Genomic DNA, 26,311 nt, shown 5'->3' with positions numbered 1-26,311 from the left:
CTGTAGTACTGCCAACAACTCTAGAATTTATTGTTGACATTAGAAGTCTTAGTCCACATTTTTATATGTTTCCAGGTGAAAATGTGACACCAATATTGAATAAACTGATTACTAAATCTCATTATGGAGTAAATATTAATGGAGAAGTATATTAATTATGACTTTAAATAACAAATGCTTCTTATTTTATTTTGTTGAGGTTTATGGCTTTTTAAAGTTACCTTTTAACACTGTAAAAGTTAGAGCCTATTTTTCCTATGGTGTCTGTCCTATAGCTTACATAGAAAGGACTCAAGAAATCTTACCATCTGTGGTGATTTTTTATTTTTTTTTGTTCTATAAAATTAAGCTTCCCAAAAACTGTCACTCAGAGACAGCTGTAAACCAGATAAGCAATAAGAAAAAAAAAGTATGCACATTTTCCATAAAAATATAGTGCTTTGCTGAGAATAAAATGCATGTCTTTTATTTTTTTTTTTTTAAATCTGTTTAAAGTTAACATATTTTTTCAACTTTGTTAAAGTAGATACCATGTAGAGAGATTGTGGTATTTTCAGCCACTTTGAATCGAAAAGTTTATTCTTTCTTATCTTAACCAAAAAGCATGTCTAAATTCTTTCAGCTACATTTTTTATTTTATATAACTGGTCAAGGTATTTTTATCACTTACTGTCACTAAAACCCTTATTCTGGAACTAGAGATCTGCCTGCCTGGTTGACAATGGAATCCTATTTCTCCCATTTTATGGTTATGCATAAGAAAACTGACTCATGGGCATACTTCAGAGAAATTCCAGAACCAAGAGTATAATACCAGCCTGTCTTTAGGCAGAAGAGCTTGCAGAGCTTTTCAGGTGTTCTGCAGGTGACTGAGAAACTGTTGACTACAGAAAGTCCCAGCTGAAATGAACCTCCTTGGTAACCTTTGATGTTCTGTAAAATTCTCAAGCCTTAAAAATTCATTATGCCCAGGTCCTCTATCATTGTTCCTAGCTGGAGAACATCTGAGATCAGAATGCCTGTTGCATTGCCCTAGCACTGCAGAGAGTTTTTAATGCAATATAATTATCTTCTCCTCACTTACGGATTTTACTCTATGTAATAGATTTCCATCTCTTTCTAAGCTTTCTCTCAAAACTTTAGAATTGCCTGGAAACACTTTCAATGCCTTCTTAAAATTCTCCTTTGCTGTACTGCTTCACAAAGCCCTAGCATCAATTAGATACTGCAGAGATCACTGCCTCATGTATTGATCAGTACTGCCTCGCTGTCTTGTATCCCCACAGCATGTCTCTTTCCAACCATTGTCTCATCTTGAATGCACATTGTAAACACCATGGGGAAGAGCATGCTTATTCTTTGCTTGTATACCACCTAGTATGAGAGAGTCCTGGACCATGGCCAAGGTATCAAGACAGTACATATATCAGTATATTACATGAAAAAGGTATAAGAAGTAACACTCAGCAGAAACACTTTTGAAGTAGGCAATTATTTTTCTCTTGAGTTATTTTCACAAGGCCCAAACTGTATAGCTTTTGATTCTTTCATATCATTCAAGTGATATGGCTTCTCCCTTCTCCCCAACACCACATTTTCAGAGTTAGAATTATTACCTCCTGTTATTACTGAGTATTTACACCTGCACTGAATTAGTTTTCCCAAAGCAAGCTTCTCTGTAATTCAAATTACAGTGGAAGAATAAAAGTAGAACTGCAGATGTCTGACACAGAAAATGATCACAGAAGAATTTTGTACTTCCTCTACTCACATATATTGGGACCATCTCACCACCTTGGAATTCTTACTGAATGGTACTGAGGTGACCATGAGGAACTGCTAGAACCACCAGATATCACCAGAAAGCATGTTCCCAAACCTTGTCGCTTGTACTAACCATGCTGTGTGTCAGTTCATGTCATGTTTCATTATGTCATGTTTCATTTGTTTTTTTTTCACAAAAACAAAAACAAAAACAAACAAACAAACAAACAAAAAAAACATTGGGGGGAAGTTTGAAGGATGACATTAAATAAACGACACAAGAAAATTTAGGTATATTATTCCATGAGGAGGGACAGCAAGAGGAGTTGTTTCAAGGAGATTAAGGGCATGATGAATATTATGCCACCACCTTTTTCACTAACTTCAGTGAGCTTTTAATAAAGAAATCTGACCAGGCACATAGTCAGATATGACATATGACATATGACAGATAATCAACAAAACCAAAGTTTACAAAATCTTAGCCCTTATCCATGAAAGTGACTGATATTAAAAATTCAAGAGAGTTTCAGGAAAATTCAGGAGAGTTTCAAGAAATTCAGAAAAGAAGTGCCCATCATGGAAAAATAAAGGAACAAGATCACATTACTAAGGGAAGTATGAAGCAAGACTAGAGCTCCATTTGTACATGTGTGCGTGTGATGAGGACTGTGCAACAGGCAAGGAAGTGGTGGGAAGGTGCCACTGCTTCTGTCACCAGGCCCTTCTGAGACCTTCTTTTTCCTCCTTCCCCATGCGCAGCTCAAACAAACACAAATAAAGCACTGGAAATGGAAGGAGCAGAAGGGGAGCCAGAAGGAAAATTTTGGAATTAAAAGGCAATAACCTATAAGAATATTTCTGCAAGTACTCCTTATTTTTGATTGCTTTTTTTCACTTTAACACGTACAGTAAAATAATTTTAAGAAGTTGGCTGCCTACATTTTAACATAAGGCAGAGATAAGTATATGCTGCTTCTTATAGCTCATTAAAAAATATCTTCTAGGAATATATTTCTTTTTCCAGGAGAAGAACAGTCTGTGGAGATTAACATCCATCTCACCAGAGAGCCTTGTTAGTGAAGTATGAAAATAAATCAGATTTCTGCAGCACGATGAAAGCTGTGAGCTACAACACAGAACATCTTTTTCAAACCATTTTTCCACCTTATCTTTATTCTCACTGACTTACCAACCACAAGAAAGCTTACACAATGAATATAAATCATATCCAGGAGGAATTTCTCTCTTTCCTAAAGGCTGGCAGCAGGCATATACATGTTGCTTTATTCTTCAAACAATGCAATGAATATTTTATGACCTATGAAGCTCAGCAACTTCCATGAAAGAGACACCAAAGGAAGGCTGAGACTCTGCCCTCCCCTTTCCTTTCCCCTGGTTCCTTGCCCGCTCTTCAAAATTAACTTTTGCATGCATGAGAAACAGAACAGACTGTGGTCATACATACCTCCAGGAAATGAATGACTATGACTTTTACTGTGTCACGTATTTGAAAGAGAAGGCGGCAAAGGATTTTTGCAGCAAATTCATATGCTCTTAACTCTGTTTGGTGATGGGGAGTGGAGCCAAGGGAGGTGGTGGCTAATGTTGTCCCAGGATAGAAAGTATTAATGTTGTACTGAGAGCATGGGACAGTGTAGTTTCAGATCACTTTTGACAAAGCTCATGAAATACTTTACACAATAGATTGCAAAAATTACGTGTTTGGAGTTCCTTAAGTACCATGATTTTTCCCAGTGTTCAGAAGAACATTTTTTTTTTTTTTTCTGCCAGCTTAGCTTTGACTCACAGAAACCTACTGAAGTTCATAAAACATAGATATTTCAGACCTGATTCTTCCCTGCTAGGCAACTCATGCATGATTTATGTCTGTACAAAGCGAATGTAAGAGAACAAGACTGAACTGATTGCATTTTATACCTGCTTTTATCTGGATATAAAGGACTGCATAAATAGCAGAATGTGAACTATCAGGGCCATTTTCTTAAATGAGCAGTGGAAGGATCTCTTTTTCCAAACCTTAGTCTATGCTGTGAGACTCATCAGTCTACTCATCACCACACTATGAGGAGAAGAGTTTTTTGTTTGTTTGTTTGTTTGTTTGTTTTTAATGTTTGTAGAGGTAAAACAAAACCAAATGAAACAATATACACCTTTCCTTTCATACTGGACAAGGAAACTGATGGTCTTCCTAGTGTCAAATGTGGTTCCTGGTTCAGACATTTTTTTGTGTACAAGTATTGTTTGACTACTGAGCTGAGGTAAATAAATGATGACGTCATGGAAAGAGTCTTTCAACCTAAGAGTAGAAGACTTGGCTTTATGAATGGAAATAAGAGATGTTAGTTAAGATTCTCAGGCTTTAAGATTTGGGCAATTGCAGCCCCAAAACCTCTTTAATAATAAATGATGCAACATGGACAGAGAAGAGATGATGGAAAATGTGAGCATGACTGAGGCCAGCAGTACAAAGTATGCTGCCTTTATTGCATGACTACACGTGCCTTCCTGAGACAAAAAGTGACATAGCAAAGATAGCTCCTATAGACATAGATATAGTAAATATAGCCCTTGTAGACAACCCTCTCAGTTCTCCTAGTCTTTCACATTTTAGGATTCTTAATGAAAATATTCTTCAGTAGATATTTAATCAAAACCAGCATGAGTTTCCTAAGCCAGAGTTCAGTTCCAGTCCAGAGATTTGTTCACAAAAGTACTGCTTAAATCACAAGCAAGAATAACTGTCAAGAAATAAAGCTTGAGGGATGAAAATGAACATTTTATGTTCCAATCTGTGTTTATGGTGTGCTGTTGTATCAGAGACTTCTGAACATCTTGCTGATGAAGTTGATATAAATCCTATTTATTCCCTTAAAGAGGACAAAAAATTGGAATTCACTCTTTCCTCTTCTTATTCTTCAGCCGCTCAAAAAACGGTGACACTTAAAGCTTATTATACTTCTTAAAAATTTTAGGTTAAAACAAAACAAAACAAAACCAAAAAAAAAAAAAAAAAAAAAAGAAACACCCAGCCTTGAATTTCTGTGGATCTGACAGAGACCAAAGTAGAGAGGAAGTAAAAGAAAGAAAAACAATAGATAAAGAATGACCTGAGCTACCAAAAATACTGTTTAATCATATTTGTCACTCCTGATCCATTCCTGGAAACCAGAAATCCTTCATCACTTTATAAGATTAAGCAGAGATTAGTTGAATTGTTATTATTCCATCAAAAGATGTCAAAAATCCATTCTGGGATGAGGCGATAAATTTTTTTTAAATAGATATTTAACTTAGTTTTAGAACCACGACTGTTTTTAACATTCTAAATTCTGTATTATGGCATATCTGCTTGGCTATGAAAGTTCAGTTTCAGTGGGAAGAGCTATTGGACAAGAAGCTTATGCCTATTTATTTTCTTACAAGGCCTAACATAGGTTAGTTTCTCGTTTTTATCCTGCTGCATATTTTTTTAGGAGTAAATCATGCCTAAAGGCATAGAAAATATGAAATTCAAGAAAATAAGAAATAAAATGAGACAGCATCTCTCTGGAGCAGAAAAGAAAAAGGCAAGGTAACATATAGAAGGAAAATATTTTTGACCTAATAAAATGCATTAAAATAGATCCAGTAAATCTGCACTTTTATTTTAGAAGCTAGTGGTGAGAAGTCTTCAAAAGATTCTGAAAATACCTTGGTAGGTCAGCCCAGTGGTGCATCTAAGGTCACTATTCTCTTTCTGGAAGTGGCCATAAACAGAACAAAAATAAAGGATACTTTCTGCCATTGTGTTCTCCTAGCATCCATAATCAGCGGATTTGTGCATCCCTGACTGTTCCCTCCTATTCAGACTTCTGCTGAGACAAATGTAGATTAATTCTTTCAAAGAACATTTCAGTAATTTTAGGTGCTGCAAACCAGACTTGGACTTAAAATTGTTTTCCTTGGGGGGGGGGGGAGGGGGGGGGATTGTTTTGTTCTGACATTGATGTTAATTATTTTTACTGTTATCTGTTTGGAACATTATGTAAAGCAAATAAATATTGGTAGAAGAACAATACAGTGTTATGTTTGATATTATGTTTATTTTAATTAAAAAAAGGATGAAATTATTATGTTCTACTTTCTTGTATGCTGTTCTATTGTTATTTCTATTACCCTTAAGAGAGACAACATATCTATATAAAATAATGATAGGTTGCAATATATATATATACACATAAAATCAGCCACAAATGCTCTAAGGCTTTTTAAAGTTTGATTTCTTTTTCTGTTACACAAAAATAAAAATACAACGTAATCCTTTCTTTTTCCAAAATAATTTGAAGCTCAAATCCTGCTTAATTTTACTATACAGCAACATATTTTCCTTCTCAAGACATTCTTTTTAATTTTATTAGGTTTCATTTTGCAGTAAAATACTGGCAAATGTAACCAGAGATACCTGAATCTTACTTTTGAAAACAATGAAATTATGTTTAGAAAACCTTGATAGTTGCATCGTATAAATACAACAGAAGAAATGGAAAGATGACGGCAATATCATGGGTTGTATTCAGAAGTGTCTCTAAGGATGAATTTTTCTGTGACTTTTTCAAACATCTTTTAAAACATAACAGAAACCTGTCTGCAAAACCAACTATTTTATGAACATTTCACTGTGTTCGTGTAAAAAAAAGAAAAAAAAAAAAAAGCCATACAAAATCAGTGGCCTTTCCCTTACTCCCAGCAGAGTCAATGGTCCTAAATTCCTAAATACAGCATCAAGCTAATGTCAAGTTACTCTCAGGCTAACATCAAGTTAACAGAAAGATACCTGCTAGTGTTCTCTACACTTCTGAATATCAGTCCCCAAGACAGCATTAAAAAATCTGCAGCTACTTGCTGAAAGGCTTTCATAAATATTACCTCCCTCTTTGGGTGAAATGCAGGTGGCCTAAAGCCACTCTGCATCCTCAGGCCACACAGTAGAAAAAGCTCTGCAAAGGGGCAAAGGGGCAGGTGGCAGCTGGTCCTCCCTGGTCATACTTCGTTGTTGTTGTATTAAACAGCTGCCTTAAGCACATGAGGAAGCATAGGAAGGCCAAAGATCTTTTTAGAAATGAGAATTTGAAGGCGTAGATGGCTTTATTGCCAGGTAATGACATATGGAGCTTTTTACCTCTAGATAACTGCATGAAATTGCCTGAGGTCAGCAATGACTGAAAATTGTGACAATTAGATGGCTGCTTTGTGGCCTATAGGAAATGAATTGGTGGCCTCATTCCAGTTCTCTATCATAAAACAATTACAGCTAATGCTGATTGACATCCTTGATTGCAGCCATGGCTGAGAGGCCAAGGCTGAATGAACCTTGAAAATAAACTGCCCTTCAACCCACAAAAGTCAATCCTCCCAGTCAGAGGTGAGGCTTATGCTGGACAGAGAAAAACGCTCCTCTTTTCCCTTGCTCTGCATATAGAGTTTGTCTCTCCGACAAAACACAGTGCCTTCACTGCTGCCACTTAAAATGAGATTGAAAAGGCGGGTCCTCTGGGAGAGTTTGGGTAAAACATACTACATATTACTCCTTCTTGCTTGCATTGCAGACGCATGCAATATTTCAAGCAGCGAAGTCCTGTTGTGCTAAGTGATATACAGACACAGTACCAGACAGTCCCCTCTCCAAATCACTTGCCATCAAAACAAATGGGACAGATGTGGACAGCAAGAAGCATTATTACTAGTTTTTGACAGATGGGGCATGAGGTTTGGTGAGCCTAAGGTCACACAGGTACTGTGTGGCAGAGCAAGGAGCTGAAGGAGAGCATGGGGTTGCGGCTCTAAAAGAGATTTAAAGCTGAATAAAAGAGGGCAGTTCTGCATCACAGAGACACTTATCTGTACAATTTGCTGGTTTCCTACAGTGGTGAGAAGAAAATGAATTTGTGGTACCACAGAAATAAAACTGTGCATAAGCATCCATGCAGTTTGGTACTGTTCTAGCATCACAATGGAAATAATGGAAATCTGGAAGGTTTTGAGATTAAATTTGGAATTAAGAACAAATTAAATTCCTGACCATCACTTACAGTACCTGTGACTGTCTAAATGCTAGCCCCAACACACCCAGATCTGATGTTACTTAAGCAGCTCTTCTTGAATCAAATAAAATGCTTCATATGTGGGGGGAAAAAAAGGCACAAAACTCTTGTTCTCCATTGTTTATTTCATAGCAGAAAGGTCAGTTTGCACTGGTTATGTAAAATATGCATAGTGGTAAACACATAGTTTAATAAGCATTTGAAAATGTCATGATATTAAAACAAGAAGAAGGGAAGGGAAGGGAAGGGAAGGGAAGGGAAGGGAAGGGAAGGGAAGGGAAGGGAAGGGAAGGGAAGGGAAGGGAAGGGAAGGGAAGGGAAGGGAAGGGAAGGGAAGGGAAGGGAAGGGAAGGGAAGGGAAGGGAAGGGAAGGGAAGGGAAGGGAAGGGAAGGGAAGGGAAGGGAAGGGAAGGGAAGGGAAGGGAAGGGAAGGGAAGGGAAGGGAAGGGAAGGGAAGGGAAGGGAAGGGAAGGGAAGGGAAGGGAAGGGAAGGGAAGGGAAGGGGAGGGGAGGGGAGGGGAGGGGAGGGGAGGGGAGGGGAGGGGAGGGGAGGGGAGGGGAGGGGAGGGGAGGGGAGGGGAGGGGAGGGGAGGGGAGGGGAGGGGAGGGGAGGGGAGGGGAGGGGAGGGGAGGGGAGGGGAGGGGAGGGGAGGGGAGGGGAGGGGAGGGGAGTGATCCTGCATGGTATGTGGGTAAAATACACATCTTCTCAGATAGCAGTGATTGAGAAAGAAGGGAATTAATATCTTTGGGGCAGCATGGCTGTGCTGGCCTTAAATAAAAATCCAAGAATTCAGCTCCCCATCACCACCCTTTTTTTGGCCTCCTATTATAGTGCAGGGGCAGTAGTGCTTATCTTAGACACTGCAGTACAGCTTCAACTTCTAAGAAAAGGTATGCAGCAGCAAAAATTCACAACTGTTTTCAAATGGACGATGCTGAAGTATTTCAAGCATAAGTCTCAAAATAACCTGAGGTAAACAAACTGCCATTGCCTCTTTACAAGGAAGATGAAAGAAACCTAGAGGAAAACATCTGAATTCTCAGATGAGCATCATCAGGCTGGAACCTACTTAATCTAACAGCCTTTTCTTAAGATGATAAGTGTCTTTCACTGGCCTTGTATCTTGGGAGTTAAAAAACAATGTATTCCTTTATCAGTGGTCCCACTGTAGAAATGGAATTGTTTCTATCCTTTCTGAACTATTCTTCACAAGCCATTCTTTGCTGAATTACTCATGAGTTGAAACTTTTTTTTTTCTTTTTTTTTTCTTTTTTTTTTTTTTTTCTGGTGTACAGTGCTGCAATTACAGGCTATTTGTTTAGTTCAACTTATACTGCTAGCACTCATCAGCTGAGCTGTAGTAAATGAGCACGTGGATCTTCTTAGTCCACTCCAGTTACAAAGTATAGTAAGTTAACTTAAATCATGTTCGTGCTTTATGTAAAGTTTTTCCTTTATTCTTATTTAATTATTTATTTTTGCTGTGCTTCCTGCTTCCAAAGCTCATAGTATTTCAAGAGTATCAAGGCCAGGGTCCCTCTTTTGTGATTCTTCTTACAGTTTATGTGCTAACTGAACAGACCTTTGATATCTGCGATCATTAATCACTGATGATAAAAAGAGAGATATCGGAAACTGGAAATCCAGCTGCTTAGTTCATTGATTCAAATAGATTAACAGTACTTGTGCAACATATACACACCAAAAAGAAATGAAAAAGTTATCATTTTAAAGTGTCATTCTAATAATATCACAAGGCCAAAAATCACCAAGTTCTACACATGATATCTAAGAGCCTGGTTAAAAGATAGCATAGAATTAGGAATATCTCAGGCCTGATAAGAGAAAATATGAGTACTTTTAGACAATATTGCACATATCTTAATATGCAAAAAATATATTCTTATGTGCTTAGGACCAAACAACTAACTAGTAAAGAAATCTGTATAATTCCAATGGACTTGGAATCCAGGCTGTGTCACCTTCTTTTGAATATATTTTTTTTTTAACTGAGGAAGTCCTCTTTTCCCTCATTATGTCCTCTTAGAGTAGGCATTTCTACAACTTGTTTTCATGTAAGGAATTGACTTCATTACACTACATTACTAAGATATCTGAAATCTTCTAAGTGTATTATTATTTTTATTATGTTTAAAACAAGTTAACTTACTCTTTCAAAATATAGGTCAACTGGCATTATGCATAAAATCATATGAATTGCAAGGAAAAAAGATTCTTTCTTTTTCCTGTTAAGATTTCATTTACCCCTAGATTATGTGAATCTTCTAAATTGGCAAGCTCTGAGGGTTATTCAAAAATTAGAGCTGTATAAAAAAATCCATGTGTAAAAAATTTAGTAAATCTGTTTTTTTTTTTTATTATTATTTCTTTTCTTTTCTTTTTTTTTTTTTTTCTGTTATTTCTAAAAAATGGATGGAAATAATGTGGCTTGGAGGAAAAAATTATTATGACTTAGAGAAATCAATTTCTTCAATCAAACCTTCATTAAAGAAGGGCACAAAAAGAAATATGCCTGACAAAAATATTTATATAGGTTAAAAGGAAAAAAAGTATTGGTGTACGACTCACAACATGATATTCCCACTGAGTACTAAGTTATATGATGTTACAGGTTAGAAATATCATTGTCCTTCTTCCAGTATTGTCTTTCTCAGCCGTTCTGTGATTCTGTTATTGTGTAGGTACAGGTTGCCCATGGAGGCTGTGGAGTCTCCCTCCTTGGAGATCTTCAAAAACCAGCTGGAAGTGATCTTGGGCAACCTGCTCTGGGTGTCTGTGCTTGAGCAGGCAGCAGGGCCAGGTGACTTCCTGTCCTGTTTTCAGCTGGAATGGAGCTAATTTTCTTCCTAATAGCTGGCATGGTGCTGCATTTTGGATTTAGGATGAGATTAATTCTGATAACACACTGATGTTGTTGCACAGAAGTGCTTACAATAAGACAAGTGCTTACACTCAGCCTCTAACACTGCTCTGACAGTGAGGAGGCTGGGGGTGCACAAGGACCTGGGAGAGGACACAGCCAGGACAGCTGACCCAAATGGATCACCCAAATGGATGTCCCATACCATGTGGCACCATGAGGAACAACAAAAATGGGGTGGGTGCTTGGGGTAGTGATGACTGCTGCTTGGGGCTGTGCTGGGCATTGATCAGCGGGTGCTGAGTAATTGCATTGTGCATCACTTGTTTTGTATATTGTTTTATCCTTATTATCATATAATAATATATAAAAATAATATTACATATTAAATTATTATTTTATCATTGTTATTATCCTTATTATTTACTATTATTACTATTATTCATTTGTTTGGCTGGGTAAGCAACTCGGCCAAGCACGAGCAGTCCAAATGGTTCCTACAGTGCGTTGAGGACAATTTTCTGACGTAGGTGGTGGAGGAGCCGACGAGGCGGGGCGTGCTCCCGGACCTTGTTCTTACCAACAGAGATGGCCTTGTTAGGGATGTGAAGGTTGGGGGCAGCTTGGGATGCAGCGACCATGAGATGGTGGAGTTCCAGATGGATCTAGGCAAAGGAAGTAAGGCTAAAATCAGGATTGCTACCCTGGATTTCTGAAGAGCCAACTTCGACCTCTTCCGGGACCTGCTTGGGAGTATCTCAAGGGATAAGTTGCTGGAAGGCAAGGGTGCTTGTGACAGCTGGGCTACATTTAAGCAGCACTTCTTCCATGCTCAGGATCGGTGCATCCCAAGGAATAGGAAACTGGGGAACTGGGGCAAGAAACCTGCGTGGATGAGCAAGGAGCTCATCAATAAGATCAAAGGGAAGAGGATGGTCTATGAAATGTGAAAAAAGGGCCTGTCCTCTTGGGAGGAGTATAGATGTATTGTCAGGGCCTGCAGGGACACAATGAGGAAGGCTAAAGCCCACCTAGAGATGAGGCTTGTAAAAGAGATAAAAGACAATAAGAAAGGTTTTTTCAAGTATGTAAACACCAAGAGGAAGACTAGGGATAACGTGGGTCCCTTGCTGAATGAAGGGGGTGTCCTGGTCACGGGAGATGCTGAGAAGGCAGAGATACTGAATGCTTTCTTTGCTTCAGTCTTTGCTTCAAGGACACTTCCCCAGGACTCCTCGCCCCTGACAATAGGACAAAGGGTCTGGGAAATGGAGGGCTCCCCCCTGGTGGACATGGGAGTGGTTCGGGAGCGTCTGAGTGGGCTCAACGCACACAAATTCATGGGTCCTGATGGGATGCATCTGTGTGTGCTAAGGGAGCTGGCAGATGTGATCACCGAACCACTCTCTATCATCTTTGAAAGGTCCTGGAGAACAGGTGAGGTGCCTGAAGACTGGAGGATAGCCAATGTCACTCCGGTCTTCAAGAAGGGCAGGAAGGAGGATCCGGGAAACTACAGGCCAGTCAGTCTCACCTCTGTCCCTGGAAAGGTATTGGAGCAGCTTGTTCTGGATGCCATCTCCAAGCAATTGGAAGAGAAGAAGGTTATGAGGAGTAGTCAGCATGGATTCACCAAAGGGAAGTCGTGCTCGACCAATCTCTTTGCCTTCTATGATGGCATCACCAGCTGGGTAGAGGGGGGGAGAACGGTGGATGTCATCTACCTTGACTTTAGCAAGGCTTTTGATACTGTCTCCCATGATATCCTACTAGCAAAGCTGAGAAAGTGTGGGATAGATGAGTGGATGGCAAAGTGGGTTGAGAACTGGCTGACTGGCCGAGCTCAGAGGGTAGTTATCGGAGGAGCAGAGTCTGGCTGGAGGCTTGTGACAAGTGGTGTTCCCCAGGGGTCTGTGCTGGGTCCGGTCTTGTTCAACATCTTCATTGACAACCTTGATGAGGGAATAGCGTCTGCCCTCAGCAAGTACGCCGATGACACAAAGCTGAGAGGAGTGGCTGACACACCAGAAGGCTGTGCTGCCATTCAGATAGACCTGGACCAGCTGGAGAGATGGGCAGGAAGAAACCAAATAAGATTTAATAAGAGCAAGTGTAGAGTCCTGCACCTGGGAAGGAACAACCCGGAGTATCAGTACAGGCTGGGGGACAACCTGCTGGAGAGGAGCTCTGAGGAGAAGGACCTGGGGGTCCTGGTGGATGACAGGTTGGCCATGAGCCAGCATTGTGCCCTTGTGGCCAAGAGGGCCAACAGGATCCTGGTGTGCATTAAAAGGAGTGTGGCCAGCAGGTCAAGGGAGGTGATCCTCCCCCTCTACTCTGCCCTGGACAGGCCTCACCTGGAGTACTTTGTCCAGTTCTGGGCTCCCCGGTACAAAAAAGACAGGGATCTCCTGGAAAGAGTCCAGTGGAGGGCCACAAAGATGATACGGGGCCTGGAGCCTTCATCTTCTCTATGAAGAAAGGCTGAGAGACCTGGGTCTGTTCAGCCTAGAGAAGAGAAGACTGAGAGGGGATCTCCTCAGTGTATATAAATATCTGAGGGGTGGGGGACAGAAGGATGTAGCCAACCTCTTCTCAGTGGTTTATGGGGATAGGGCAAGGGGCAATGGCTGCAAGTTAGAAAACAGGAAGTTCCTCACTGACATGCGAAAGAAATTCTTCATGGTGAAGGTGATGGACCATTGGAACAGGCTGCCTAGGGAGGTTGTGGAGTCTCCTTCTCTGGAGATATTCAAGGCCTGTCTGGACGCCTACCTGGCCAGCCTGCTCTGAGGAACCTGCTTTGTCAGGGGGGTTGGACCCAATGATCTTTCGAGGTCCCTTTCAACCCCTATGGTTCTGTGATTCTGTGAATCTGTTTTCTGTCTTATTAAACTGTCTTTTCCTCAATCCACATGTTTTTACTTCTTCTCTCTTCACCCCCCTCCCCCCCCCAATTTTCTCCCCCATCCCACTGTTTGGGGGTGAGAGAGCAAACGGCCATGTGGTGCTGAGCTGCCTTCTGGCTTAAACCATGACACCTCCAGAGGTCCCTTCCAACCTCAGCCATTCTGTGATTCTGTGTGATTCCATGACTCTTGCTGTGGTTTAACCTCAGCAGGCAGCTTCCCTTGCTCACTCCCCCTACAGAAAGAAGGGGAAGAAAATCAGCAAGGTGAAAGTTGGAAAAGTTGTGGGTTGAAATATAGACAATTTAACGGGTCGAGCAAAGACTGAATGCAAGCAAAGCAAAGCAAAGAATTCCTTCAGTACTTCCCATCAGCAGGCAGATGTTTAGCCATTTCCAGAAAAGTCACTGTGTGGTTTTCAATTTTACATTTGAAAATCATATGTAATGGTTACTTGGGAAGAAAAATTCTTTAATTCCAAATTTCTCCCCTTCCTCCTTTGCTCCTCTAAGTTTTCTTGCTGAGCATGACACCACATGGTATGGGACACCCCTTTGGGCCATTTGGGCCAGCTGTCCTGGCTGTGTCCCCTCCCAGCTTCTGGTGCCCCCCCAGCCTCCTTGCTGGTGGAGCAGCACGAGGGGCTGAAAAGGCCTTGGCTCCATGTAAGCACTGCTCTGCAACAGCCAAAACATCAGTATGTTATCAACACTGGTTTGGTCAGAAAAACAAAACAGTACCATACAAGCTGCCATGAACAACACTGACACCATCCTCACTAAAGCCAGTTCACCTCTACCGGTGAATTGCTCCAGTGCTAATATTGTGGCAGTTAGTATCTTTGTGTGAATTATGATCTGCAAAAGTTGCATATAAATGAACATTAAATCAAAACACTGTCAAAAGAATTAATGTGGCCATTTCTCTCATGGCTTTGAAGATGTTGAACAATTGAGTAAGCTCAGTATGAATAAGTACTGCAAAATACTTATACTGTGATTAGTTCTTTGCAAGTCAGAGTAATTTATACAACTGGTTGCTGATTAATTACAGAACATGGCTAAACAACAAAAAAAAATACAAATGTATTTCTGAGATACAATTCTATTACAGAATGCTTCCCATTGATTGGAACAAGATATGAATTGATCTCATGAACTCAAGAAAATCATAATTCAAAAAACTGCATCAGTAGGCTACCCACAGAGATTGCAGCACAAGCAGTAATTCTCTGCTAGCCTTGTCATCCTTCTTGTGGCCTTAGGGCAAAGCTTTTTATTTAATTAAATAGTCCTTGTAATTGAAAGAAAGGACTCCATACAATCTATTTTTGTGTGCCATACACACCTGGTAAGCTAGAATGAAGAAACAAACAAACAAACAAAAAATAAACAAACAAAAATATTCTGATAAGATTTGTGAAGTCATGATAGACTAGGCTTCTTCTCCTTAGATTTTTTCCAGCAGGACTGAAAATCTTGACCCAGGCAATCACAATACAAGCAGAATGTTCCCAAGGTAATGCTGGGTAAGGCATAACCAACCTAACCAACAAAACATGGGTATATACAACATATTTGTTATTGTGGCAAAAAATTATACGTACAATAACAAGAGGTCATGTGTTATGGCTCAGCTTACTGATTAGATGAATACTGGTAGTAAATCTACTGAACCTCTCCAGTTCTGACATAAAAAAAAAAAAAATAATCTTCCAACTACTTGGTTTGGGATCTCACAGAATAGTATTTTCAGAGAAACAAAACATTCATGACCTATAACCATTTGAAAAATTCGCTTACTCTCTTACTATTTCACAGGCTTGCATATGGCATTCTGTTTTGAATGAACAACATATGAATCTGCAAGGTTAGCAGATAAAACTTAACAGATGAGAACTCACAAGAAATACCATTAGATAATTTTCAGGCAAATTCTTATGAAACATTATTGATGTTCACACATCCTAATCTGAGGCACCATGAGGAAAATAGCTTCTCTTCTGATTTTTCAGTTATAAACTTAGTTCAGTGTACACAATTAGCTTAAACATTTACACATGGACAATTTTTGTGCAAATTCCCAGTTGAGTGATGTGAAAACAAGGTATTTGCATAAGCAAATAGCCAGCTAGTTTTTGCTAGGTCACATGCATGAATAAATACCTGATTTGTGTATGCACAATGGCTGTTTGTAGGATATTAAATGCATGCAAATGCATCAGTGCAATTGCTCACCTCTGACTTTGAAAGTATTGTTAAATTGGCAATAATTTTAATCATGTTTTTTACTTAAACTTGAATAGTTTTAGCAGTGTAATCTACATGTAAATCAAGCTCCTTGTAGTCTACCTACTCTCCAGAAATGAAATTCCTTACACTCCACTCACTATTCATAATCCTTTAACAATGTTGTCACCTGTACTGTTTTCTTCTTTCTTCTTAAAGTTCTTAACATTTAAGGATAACTGTGTGTCTATCTTACTTTACAACTCAGTAAACACTTGTATTATGTTTACATGGCAAAGTTATGGTACCGGCAGGAGGCTGCAGGGGTGGCCTCTGCAAGAAGAGACCAGGAGATTGTCTCATGTTGGACATAGGGACCTGCCGCTGGCCAAAGCTAAGACAAAGCTAAGAGTTCAGCAATGCTTGTGATGCCTCTCTGAAAACACAGGCTAAAGCCTAAAAAATGCTGTGCAGCAGCTGTGAGGAAAAGGAGTCAAAAATAAAAAAAAAATAAAAATACAAGAGAACCAGCACTGCAGCCCCCAAGATCAGTGCAGCAGGAAGGCAGAAAGTGCTCCAGGCACACAGCAGCAGATCCCCTGTGGCCTGTCGAGAGGCCCCTGGTAGAGCAGGCTGTCCCCCTGCAGCCCATGGGTCTCACATGGAGCAGATCTCCATTCTGCAGCCCCCCCGTGGAGGAGCCCCCAGTGGAGCAGGTAGATGTGGCCTGGAGGAGGCTGCGGCCCACAGAGAGCCCCCGCAGGAGCAGGCCCCAGGCCAGAGCTGCAGCCCGTGGAGAGGAGCCCACGCAGGAGCAGGGGATCTGGGGGGAGCTGCCGCCCACCCATGGGGGACCCATGCTGGAGCAGTTTGCTCCTGGGGAATGCATGGACCTCGGGGTATGGAGCCATGTGGGTGCAGTTCTTGTAGAACTGCAGCCATTGGAATTACAGTATAATAGTAGTTTGGCGTACTTCTTTTCAAAGCGGAATAAAAGAAATAACAAATTTTTCTTAGGGCAGTATTATGGTATATTTATACTAGGTTAGTCAGAGTTAATTGAGCATTTAATTTTTGGATTTTTTTTTTTTTTGAATGCTATTAAATAGAAGATTTTAATTTAATAGTTACTTGGAAGCTTTTTAATATCATCTTAGTGAACTAGTGAACACTTTAACAGTTAGAAGGATGTTTTTGCAAACAGATGAATTGTAACTGAAAACTTGACTTATAAAATTATATATATATATGAAATATAAGCATATTTAATTTGTTTGTTTGTTTTTACTTCAGATCCTATTGTATTTAACATAAGGAGCACAAAACAATAGAGAGCATGGAAAATATTATCTTGAAATATCTGTCTATACAAAAAAAAAAAAAAAAAAAAAAAAAAGACAAAAACACCCTGGATTTTAGTGTTCAACATTTCTCTTGTCCTAATTCTTGTCAAAGCACTTCTTGCATTTTCCTGTTCTCTTATATAAGCCAGATTAATTTCAGAAGTTCAGAACAATCTATAAAAGTATCACACACAGACACACACAGAATTGTCTAAGTTGGAAGAGACCTCAAGATCATCGAGTCCAACCTCTGACCTAACACTAACAAGTCCTCCACTAAACCATATCACTAAGCTCTACCTCTAAACGTCTTTTAAAGACCGCCAGGGATGGTGACTCCACCAGTCCACCACAAGATATTAAAGAGGACTGGCCCCAGTACCAAGCCCTGGGGAACACCACTGGTGACTAGTATATCTTGGGAAAGTAAAGGTCATGTGATCAGTTAGATTGAAGAGGGTTATACACTTCCGAATCTGACCTGAGAAAAAATTGCAATTAATTTAGAAACATTTAGAATTGTCATGTGAAATTCAGGTTGGAAATTAGGAGATGTTTCTTCTCTGAAAGAGTAGTCAGGCACTGGAATGCGTTGCCCAGGGTGGAGTCACTGTCCCTGGGGATGTTCAAGGAAAGGTTTGATATGGTGGTTAGGGACATGGTTTAGTGGGTTGTGTTGGTGGTAGAGGGATGGTTGGACCGGATGATCTTGGAGGTCTTTTTCAACCTTAATGATTCTATGATTCTAACTGGATCAGTTGGGAAGAACCCCTCACTGAAGCAGGGAAAGAGTACAAGGAGAAAGGAGTGACAAAGTGTTATGAACTGATCCTAACCTCATTCCTAATCCACCTGCACTGCTCAGAGGGTCATAAAGAGGTAGAAGAATTGGGAACAAAGGAATAAAGCTAAGCTTGGGAAGATGCAGGATATGGAGGAAGGTATTTTTAGTTTTCTTTCTTAGTATACTACTGTATTTCCAGTATGCAATAAATTAATCTTCCCCAAGCCAAGTCTGCTTTGCCCATGACTGTAATTTATCTCCCTGTCATTACTGCAATCCACAAGCTTTTTCATCTTACTTTCTCCCTCTGTCCTGCTAAGGAGGTGAAGTGAGGGAGAAGGTGGGTGGTCACCCAGCTGCCAGCCAAGGTTAACTCACCACAACATTGTAGGCTGAATTTAACTATTGTCTGACATCTTTAAACATAGTAAAAATTAATACTTGGTGATATCTGAGGGAGCAGTATGTATCCCTTGTAGGAAGCCCCAGAAGTGTTTATCCCCACTATATGGAGCAGCAGTAGAATTCACAGAATCAGAAAGTAGAAAAAATCCCCAAATGCAAAGAGAAATACAACACACTCATCTGCTTTGCTAGAAGGAAACTACAATAGGAAAATAATAGTAGTATCAGTGTTCTAATTTCACAGAATCAGTTATGATGAATCATTACTTTGTCTTCTAACTGCAAATGTGGTTATTACTGTGATAGAGTTGTAACACAAAGAGATGACAGAGAAAGTCCAAAGTTCATATCACAGCTCCTTTAAAAGTAACATTTAGTTACTAAATGTACCTTCACAAAGTCTGTGGCCAGAATTTACTGTCATGCATGCAGTTGAATGCATTTTTGTGCATACTGGAATTATGCACAAAGATTGTCATGTAACTATATGAACTATATATGTATATATATCATATAAACTACATGTGCAGTTATGCCTTAATGTGAAGTTAGTTCCATGGCAACAGACTAAAGCATCCAAAAAATATTTCATCTTTCTTCCATGTATCGAACACACCTCATTAGAGACAGGAACATACCATACTCTATTAATATTAAAAATATATTACTGTTCATGATGAAAGGCTATTTGACATGAGGACTAGAATTATCTTATGGCAATCTACTCCTAAGTAGTCCCTCCAATTTCATTGCAGCTACACATGAAGTAATGTAGATGTCAAGGATACCAACACAGTCAGATCCCAGCCTGAAATATCTGTAAAGCATCACTGGACTCTTCTTTGAAGGATTGAAACATAAACAGTTGAATAAAATGTTGTTTGTTTGTTTGTTTGTTTGACATAGGTGTTACACAATATATGATAGATTTGATCTTAATGGTCACAATTAAGAAGGCTGCTTAATAATGTTCGTCACATATACAAGATATCAAAGCAAATGGGCCTTGTGGGAAGAAATGCTCCCTCAAATTATCTACAACTTAAAATGCCAAAATTTAGTTTCAAACCCCTTATTCAAGATTCTTTAGAATTCTGTAACATATTGATAACCTGTAACTAAACCCTAAACTCTTCCTTTTCTTGTATTATGCAAGCTGACACAGAAAAGACAAATATGATTCCAAGCTACTCATGAACCAGGACAATACCATCTGGTTAATAATAAATGAACTCAAAGAATGCCTAAACCCTAAGATATAGAAGCAGCATTAAGACGTGGAGAGTTAATACATGAAGCTTCACTTACTAATTTTGCATGCTCTGTATTCACAGAGAGATTCAGTGGATGCTCATCACACATACAGATTTCAGATCAGGCCTGTGCATTCAACACTACACTCACAGAGGTTGCTTGCTGCAAGGAGGATTCAGGCTAATGTGTTTGTTTATTCCCCTCAATGGTCTTCATACACATTTGTGTATTTTCAATGAAGGCTGTACTCATTTCCTATGAAGCATTCCATTTCACTGTTAAGACTAAGATTTGGTAGACTTCTAATCACCCTATCTCACCATAGAAAGAAAAGCAATGGGGCAAGGATAGACAGTGACAACTACAGAGCTCCTCAACTGAAATTCTTAGTAAGGCTAAAAGGAGGACTACATGTAAGCTTTTCTCTGAAGTTGTAGGTTTCAAGTGAAGAATGGACATTGCCGTAGAATTTTTATTAATATTCTTTCTCCTTTTTTTTGCGGGTGGAAAAAGTTATTTTCAATAACAAAATCTCCAGAATACAGAACTTTCTACAAGATATGAGCTATTTCACTTGTCAAACTATAGAGCTTATATTTTAAAGGATATTTTATTTTTTATATATAATGTATTATGTATTATGTATATATTAGAAGTTCTCCCTTCTTCCTTCCTCTTTTTTCCTACCTTTTTGGGGAAAGGAAGAAAGGACAAATATTATTTGACTGACTTGGACAGCTCATTTAAAGCTGCTAAAATGTATAATTTCAAATGTTTTTGAAGAGATTACTTAAAATACATATTATTCATTTGACAGAATATGAGGTATTGCGCACATCTAGTTTAGGAGTTTTATATGAAGTTGAAGTTTATCTCAATGTACACTGACTGCTAAATGTATTCTCTTTTCCAATCTGTAAAGATCTGTCCTTAGCTGTAGAAGCACCAGAAAAGTCTCTTAGTTGTTCATTCCTGTCTCATCATGGGATGAAGCTCTTGTGTTCTGAGAAGTGCGCAAGTATGTATTTCTTTACAATGTCACTACAGGTCAGCCAGTAAGAAGAGAAAAGCAAACTCTCATAAAACCTGAACTGTAAAACCATGAAATTGTAAAGACAGAAAGTTCAAAGTGCCATTTGATTTTGATAAAATCCACAGGCAATCAGATTACCACCTGAACCTCTGTTGTGTACACAAACGTCCTTGAAAGAGTGGCCTCTTTTTAAAGGTGCCTGTAGTGGGATGGAAATCTAATTCAAACAGGCAGGATATTTTGAGAAAGAAAAAGAGGAGGGAAAAAAAAAAAAAAAAAAAAAAAAAAAAAAAAGGGAATAGGAAGAGACTTTTATATAAATTTATACGCATTTACATAAATTGCATGGCAAAATGTTGAGCACTAGAAGGAATTACCCAAATAGTCTGGCACATTTTTTATATGCATGTCTATTATTTTATTATTTTCAGGTATCTATTTCTGTGAAGTGATGAATATTCAGAGAGGTTTACAGATTTTCAAGAACACTTGAAAAAATATTTAAAGGATACTTAGATTCAGACCACTGATTGTTAATCCAATCAAATTTGGATATCCTCCTTCAGCTGCATATTGTTTTGTTAAAGGGATGACTTTACTAAAGAAATTGCAGTGTTATAGGATTTAACTCAGCAAAAGGATTCTTGTGTTGACATGCTCAAGGTATCCCTAAACCTTTCTCCAGATCTTTCATGGCTTTGTCTCATTATTATTATTATTATTATTATTATTATTATTATTATTATTATTATTATTATTATTATTATTATTATTATTTGTAAGATTGTCTGTAATGCAACAATTTTGGTAACTTTCCCTAAGAGCTCATTTATATTTATTAGTGAGCATAGTGGTGATATGTGCATTTGGCTTCCTTTGTTGGCCTGCTGAACTTGCTGGAGAGTTGAAAATTAATGATTGATAAGGTGATAAAATGAAGAATAGAAGGATAAAACCTGAGATATAAAAGCCACATAAGAGAAATAAAGTTTGGAAGAAGCTACTTTGCTTTTAATTGAAACATAAATTTGAGGAACAGGATTATGAGATTTCATTTCAACAAATGCGTATGGGGGTGAGTTTTAAGAGTCACAAGCACTGGATATTGACCCATTCTGGTGTGATATGGCCCATTGTGAAAAGATGTATTTAAGTAATCTCAGAGCAGTACGGTTCAAAGGGGATAACAGTCTGTAATGCAAAGCCTTATACTATGGGTAAAACAGGTTAAAGCAAGCACCACCTTATTAATCTCTTTGCACATTAACAGATGATGCTGTATGAAGTTTGCATTTGTCTACCCTTCAGTTTGGTGTGTCCTCCCGTAGAGCGGGAAAGAGGACTGTCTCTCCAGATCTGAGGCAGGCTGGGACAGAGCAGCACCAGTTAATTTGTCTACGTGGCAACTGGTAGGACAAGACTGCATGGGCTATTCCCAGGGGTACTCCTGACTTTCTGGTCCATATTCAACACTGGGGAGATGTGGGCAGTCTTCTTAAATGGTCAATACTTTGTTTCCTCAGATTGTGGAATCCTACCTTACACTTCCACTTATCTGTTTTCATTTAATGACTTAAAAGAAGATAATAGGTTAGCTTCTTTTCCCGTTGCTTCTCTTCCTGGCCCCTTTCAGACTCTTCCATGCCAGTATACTCACCTATTCCCAGCTGGAAGGGATGACGCAATCCATTTGCACATGTGATAAACTACCAGAAGCAGACCATTCTTTTAAATGACTGAGACAGGGAAGACCAGTGAAAGAGAAAAAAGAAAAGAGGAAGGTATGTCCCAGAGACCCAGTATAATAATAGGATCAGTAGAGTATGAGTTCCTTTCACACAGCATTTACACAGGAAAGCAATACTTTCTTTTTCTCAGTGGTCTATTGAAGACCCTTGCTCAGATTTAACTATTTAACTGCACATTCCCTAGCTGAATCCAATGAGAATCTAGTAAAATGAATCAGCTGGCCTTAAATGGAAACAGAAAAGGATTTATAGAAGTATTTTTTACTGCAGGAAGCATTATTCAGCATTCTATAACTAAGGATACAAAAATCTACAGATGACTCTTGATTTTACAGTGAGCCTACCTTTCATGAGCCTATCTTAATAATGTGAGAATTAAAAATAATTAAATTTCTAAATTTCTTTTTAAATTTTGTCTTCTGATTCTTGAGGTTCAACTTTTTATATAGTTTTTTTTTTTTTTTTTTTTTTCTTCCCAGCACTGTAGGCTACAGAACACTTTAGACATAAATACACTTTACTTTTTCAATATTTAAATGGGTTAGGGACCCTGTCTTGCAAGAAGGCACCAGTCTCAAAATGTAGAGATCATAAGTTACATAACTGAGTCATTAAATATATTTTAATTTCAAAAGAAGGAAGAAGTGGTAGGAGGAATAAGTCGAAGAGAAACTTCATCAGCTCTTCCCTGCACTGCCAGACATGCTCTTTTCTAACTTCCCATTGTAAGTGTACTATAGTAAACAGCCTCAGATTGACTTGGAGTTATCAGTCTGTTGCACACCAACAATAACACTGAAGGAATGACATAGTGCTGTTATCAGCCGCTTAAAGCCTCCAGATCTAAAATGTGCATTTGTCCTCAGGTTTTTACAGAAAGCAGGGTGTAGTTAGCTAGTTTGCATATCACACTTGGCTTAGTGGTAAATAAGAAATGCAAAGCTTTTGTGATATAAACTTATCACCTTTAGGAACATTTTTCATTTTTATTTAATACCCAGTGAAATATTCTGAGTTTCCATGCACAGTAGTATTCTGTTGAAACTTCTATTATTCTGAAAACTTAAAAGGTATACACTATTTTTTTGAAGGCAGAATATGATATTCTGATCTAGGCTTGCTGTTGTCATTTTTATAACCATACAATAGGAGCCGAAAAACAGCCATTGAAACTTCCTGACAAAGACATTGCCTTGCAGACAGAAGTACTGCTATTAAACCAAAGTTGAACTATGGAAAACAACTTTTCCATGCAAGAAGTCCCCACAAACCAGTAAATGTGTAAGAAACAGTGCCTTGTTTTTACACTTTGCGGAGTTAATGCAAGCCTCCGCACACTGGGAACAGTCTCTTCTAAAATATCTGAGTCATTCATTAGGTGACTAGGATTGTCCTTGGTCTTTCTCCTGCCCCTAAAAAATCATTGGGCCTTCATAGGATAACAAGTGCATAGTGCCATCATGCAGAGTTTGAGAGGAAAGAGGAAGAGCTTGGTTTGGCAGATAGCAGTACACACAGCAAAACACTTCTACAAATGAGGGACAACAGAATTTTGGGAAAACAAATGTAAAAATAACTTTTCTGCCCTTATTTAATGCTGACTTTTACCAGTGAGGTCATGTCTGAAGTTGTATAGTCAAGTTCATGTGGTACAGTGCCATCTGAACATTGCTCTAATGCTTCCTGATCCAAACTGCATATTGGTATGGTTTTCATATTGACTTAAGCTTGGACTTTGTGCATCTGTACATTCTGCTACCCTAGATGCAGCCCAAGACAGTTTTGAATACTCTCAGTTTTAAACTCTCCTTATTCTTTACCAACTCAAAAAGGAGAAGGTGAATATGATCATCCTTAATCAGCCATGAATATGAGGACTATATACCAGCAACAGAAGTCTCTATTGAGCACTCCAGTTCTTTGCCAAAGTGCTATATTGCTGCACAATGTCTAAGAGTGTTGCTTAAAAACAGAATAACTACGTACATGTAGAAAAAAGATTAAACAAAAGTATTCACTCTCTCTTTCACCTTTTGCAAAACACCAGTTTAAACCAGACAAGAAACATGTATTTTTAGTAGTTTCAAAGTGTCCATATCAAATTGCTTTTTGTTAAACTAATTGGTTTCTACAGATTACTCTAAGGAATTAGATAAATTATTTAATGTTCAAAACAGGAATCTTCTCTGAAAATGAAATGGAATTCTCAGTATCTAATAATAAAACAAAGCACCAAGCTAAAATAACCTTGAAATAAACATGCAATTAGGCCCATACTTCATACAGTCTTTTAATATAAGAACAGTAACCATTAAATTTTGCTCTTAGCCTAATTATTTACGTTTCTTCCATTGTTTTCACATTGATGCTATGTCACTTGGTATAGCAGAGATTCTTCCTGTTAACACATTTTAAGGGAAATGAGTCCATCTCCTTTTGCCGAAAACATGTTTTCAGTAAAGATAGCAACTTACTGCACAAAATAAATAGCTGCTTAGAACTGAAGTTGAAGGTTCTTTGCATTTGTGCTTATGGAATACAGACATTTTTGGCAGTTAGGTAGGACCGTGCAAATACTCTCAAATAATAAGTAATGCAAAATGAGCAATCTGCTTTAACACAATTCAGTCCAATGTAGTTTGTGTTTCTCTTTGGTTTGAGGTATATGACTGAAATTTTATTTTAACCTCATCTTTTTCATACTGCACTTACAGAGCAGCAAAATTTTGTTCCAAGCCATAGCTACTACTCCAAGATTGTAATAAAGAGGAAATCCTGTTAGAAGGAACTTGGTATATGATTCTATAAACAACTGCAATTGAAATAAGCCTGGAAGCTGTCAATAAACAAACAGGTTTAAATAGCTTTGCCTGTTTACTGCTTTTAAAAGTCCAATCCTTACTCTCTAACATACAAAACTTTTAGCCATTGGGTGAGGTCAAAATAGAGCACTTCATCAGGATAATCCCAACATGTTACAGACAACAGCACCTCTCACATGACACCACACTCAAAATGCTTGAAACAAACCTGGAAGACATAGATATTCTTTCATTTTAATTAAAAAATAGGCAACCATGTCCTAGGACAAGGTACCATGTGGACAACGTACATAATCAATTAACACATTATAAAGGAGTGTGTACAAGGCCATATCACTATATCACCTGGTAAACACCAAGAACAGAGACTGCAAAGCTCACATTCCAAAGAAACAGTTTTTGCTAAGTATATGCAGCTCTTTTGTACTTATTGACACATTAAAACTTTTAGGATTAATAAACAGTATCAATCTTAAAAACAGAAGAAAACAACAAACAAAATTCCAGCTTCTACACATAGACCTCTAAGTCTCTTCTCATATGAATTTCAAAAGGAAGATCATAAACTGAACCAAAGACAATCTTATCTGAGGAAGGTCACAGAAAGGATTTGGTAATATTATATTTTGTTCCATGAGAGCTTTGCTGGGTACAATTTCTTACAGGGTCTCTAATAGAGAACACAACCTGCAAGCAGATGCAATGCAAATCGACACCAGACAAGTGCTCTTCTTTTTACTAAGAAAAGGCATGCAGACCATGAAGTATTCTGGTGGCATATTTTAACATGTCTTTAATGGAGCCAGGGAAATTTACAGTTCTGTCCAGCACTCTGGTTCTGTATAGTTCCAAAGGTTCCTTGAGAAAATTTCCTAACACAGGATTGTCACCCTCTCAAGTGTTGCAAAAGATTTTATAACAGAGAGCATGAAAATATCTGTGCACAGGGGTGAGTGCTACTGCATACAAGTGAATGCCTGATAGAAATAAAATATTCTACACAAATTAAGAAATGTCCTAAGTAATAGTCCA

At 38.5% G+C, this 26,311-nt stretch overlaps 1 protein-coding gene across 1 annotated transcript in view; it reads right to left on the bottom strand.

Moving 5' to 3' along the window:
* LINGO2 (leucine rich repeat and Ig domain containing 2) overlaps positions 1 to 25,369 on the bottom strand; it is a gene marked incomplete at both ends in the record, with an annotated part of 163,731 nt that extends 138,362 nt beyond the window's left edge. The window contains one exon of the mRNA XM_084304630.1: positions 25,328 to 25,369. Coding sequence (XP_084160756.1) covers positions 25,328 to 25,369 — 42 coding nt within the window. The remainder of the gene's footprint in view (positions 1 to 25,327) is intronic.
* Positions 25,370 to 26,311: the final 942 nt, after the last annotated feature.

The sequence above is a fragment of the Netta rufina genome (assembly GCF_964035555.1).
Source record: "Netta rufina genome assembly, chromosome: Z".
Taxonomy (NCBI): Eukaryota; Metazoa; Chordata; class Aves; order Anseriformes; family Anatidae; genus Netta; species Netta rufina.
This window is presented reverse-complemented; position numbering and strand designations above follow the sequence as displayed.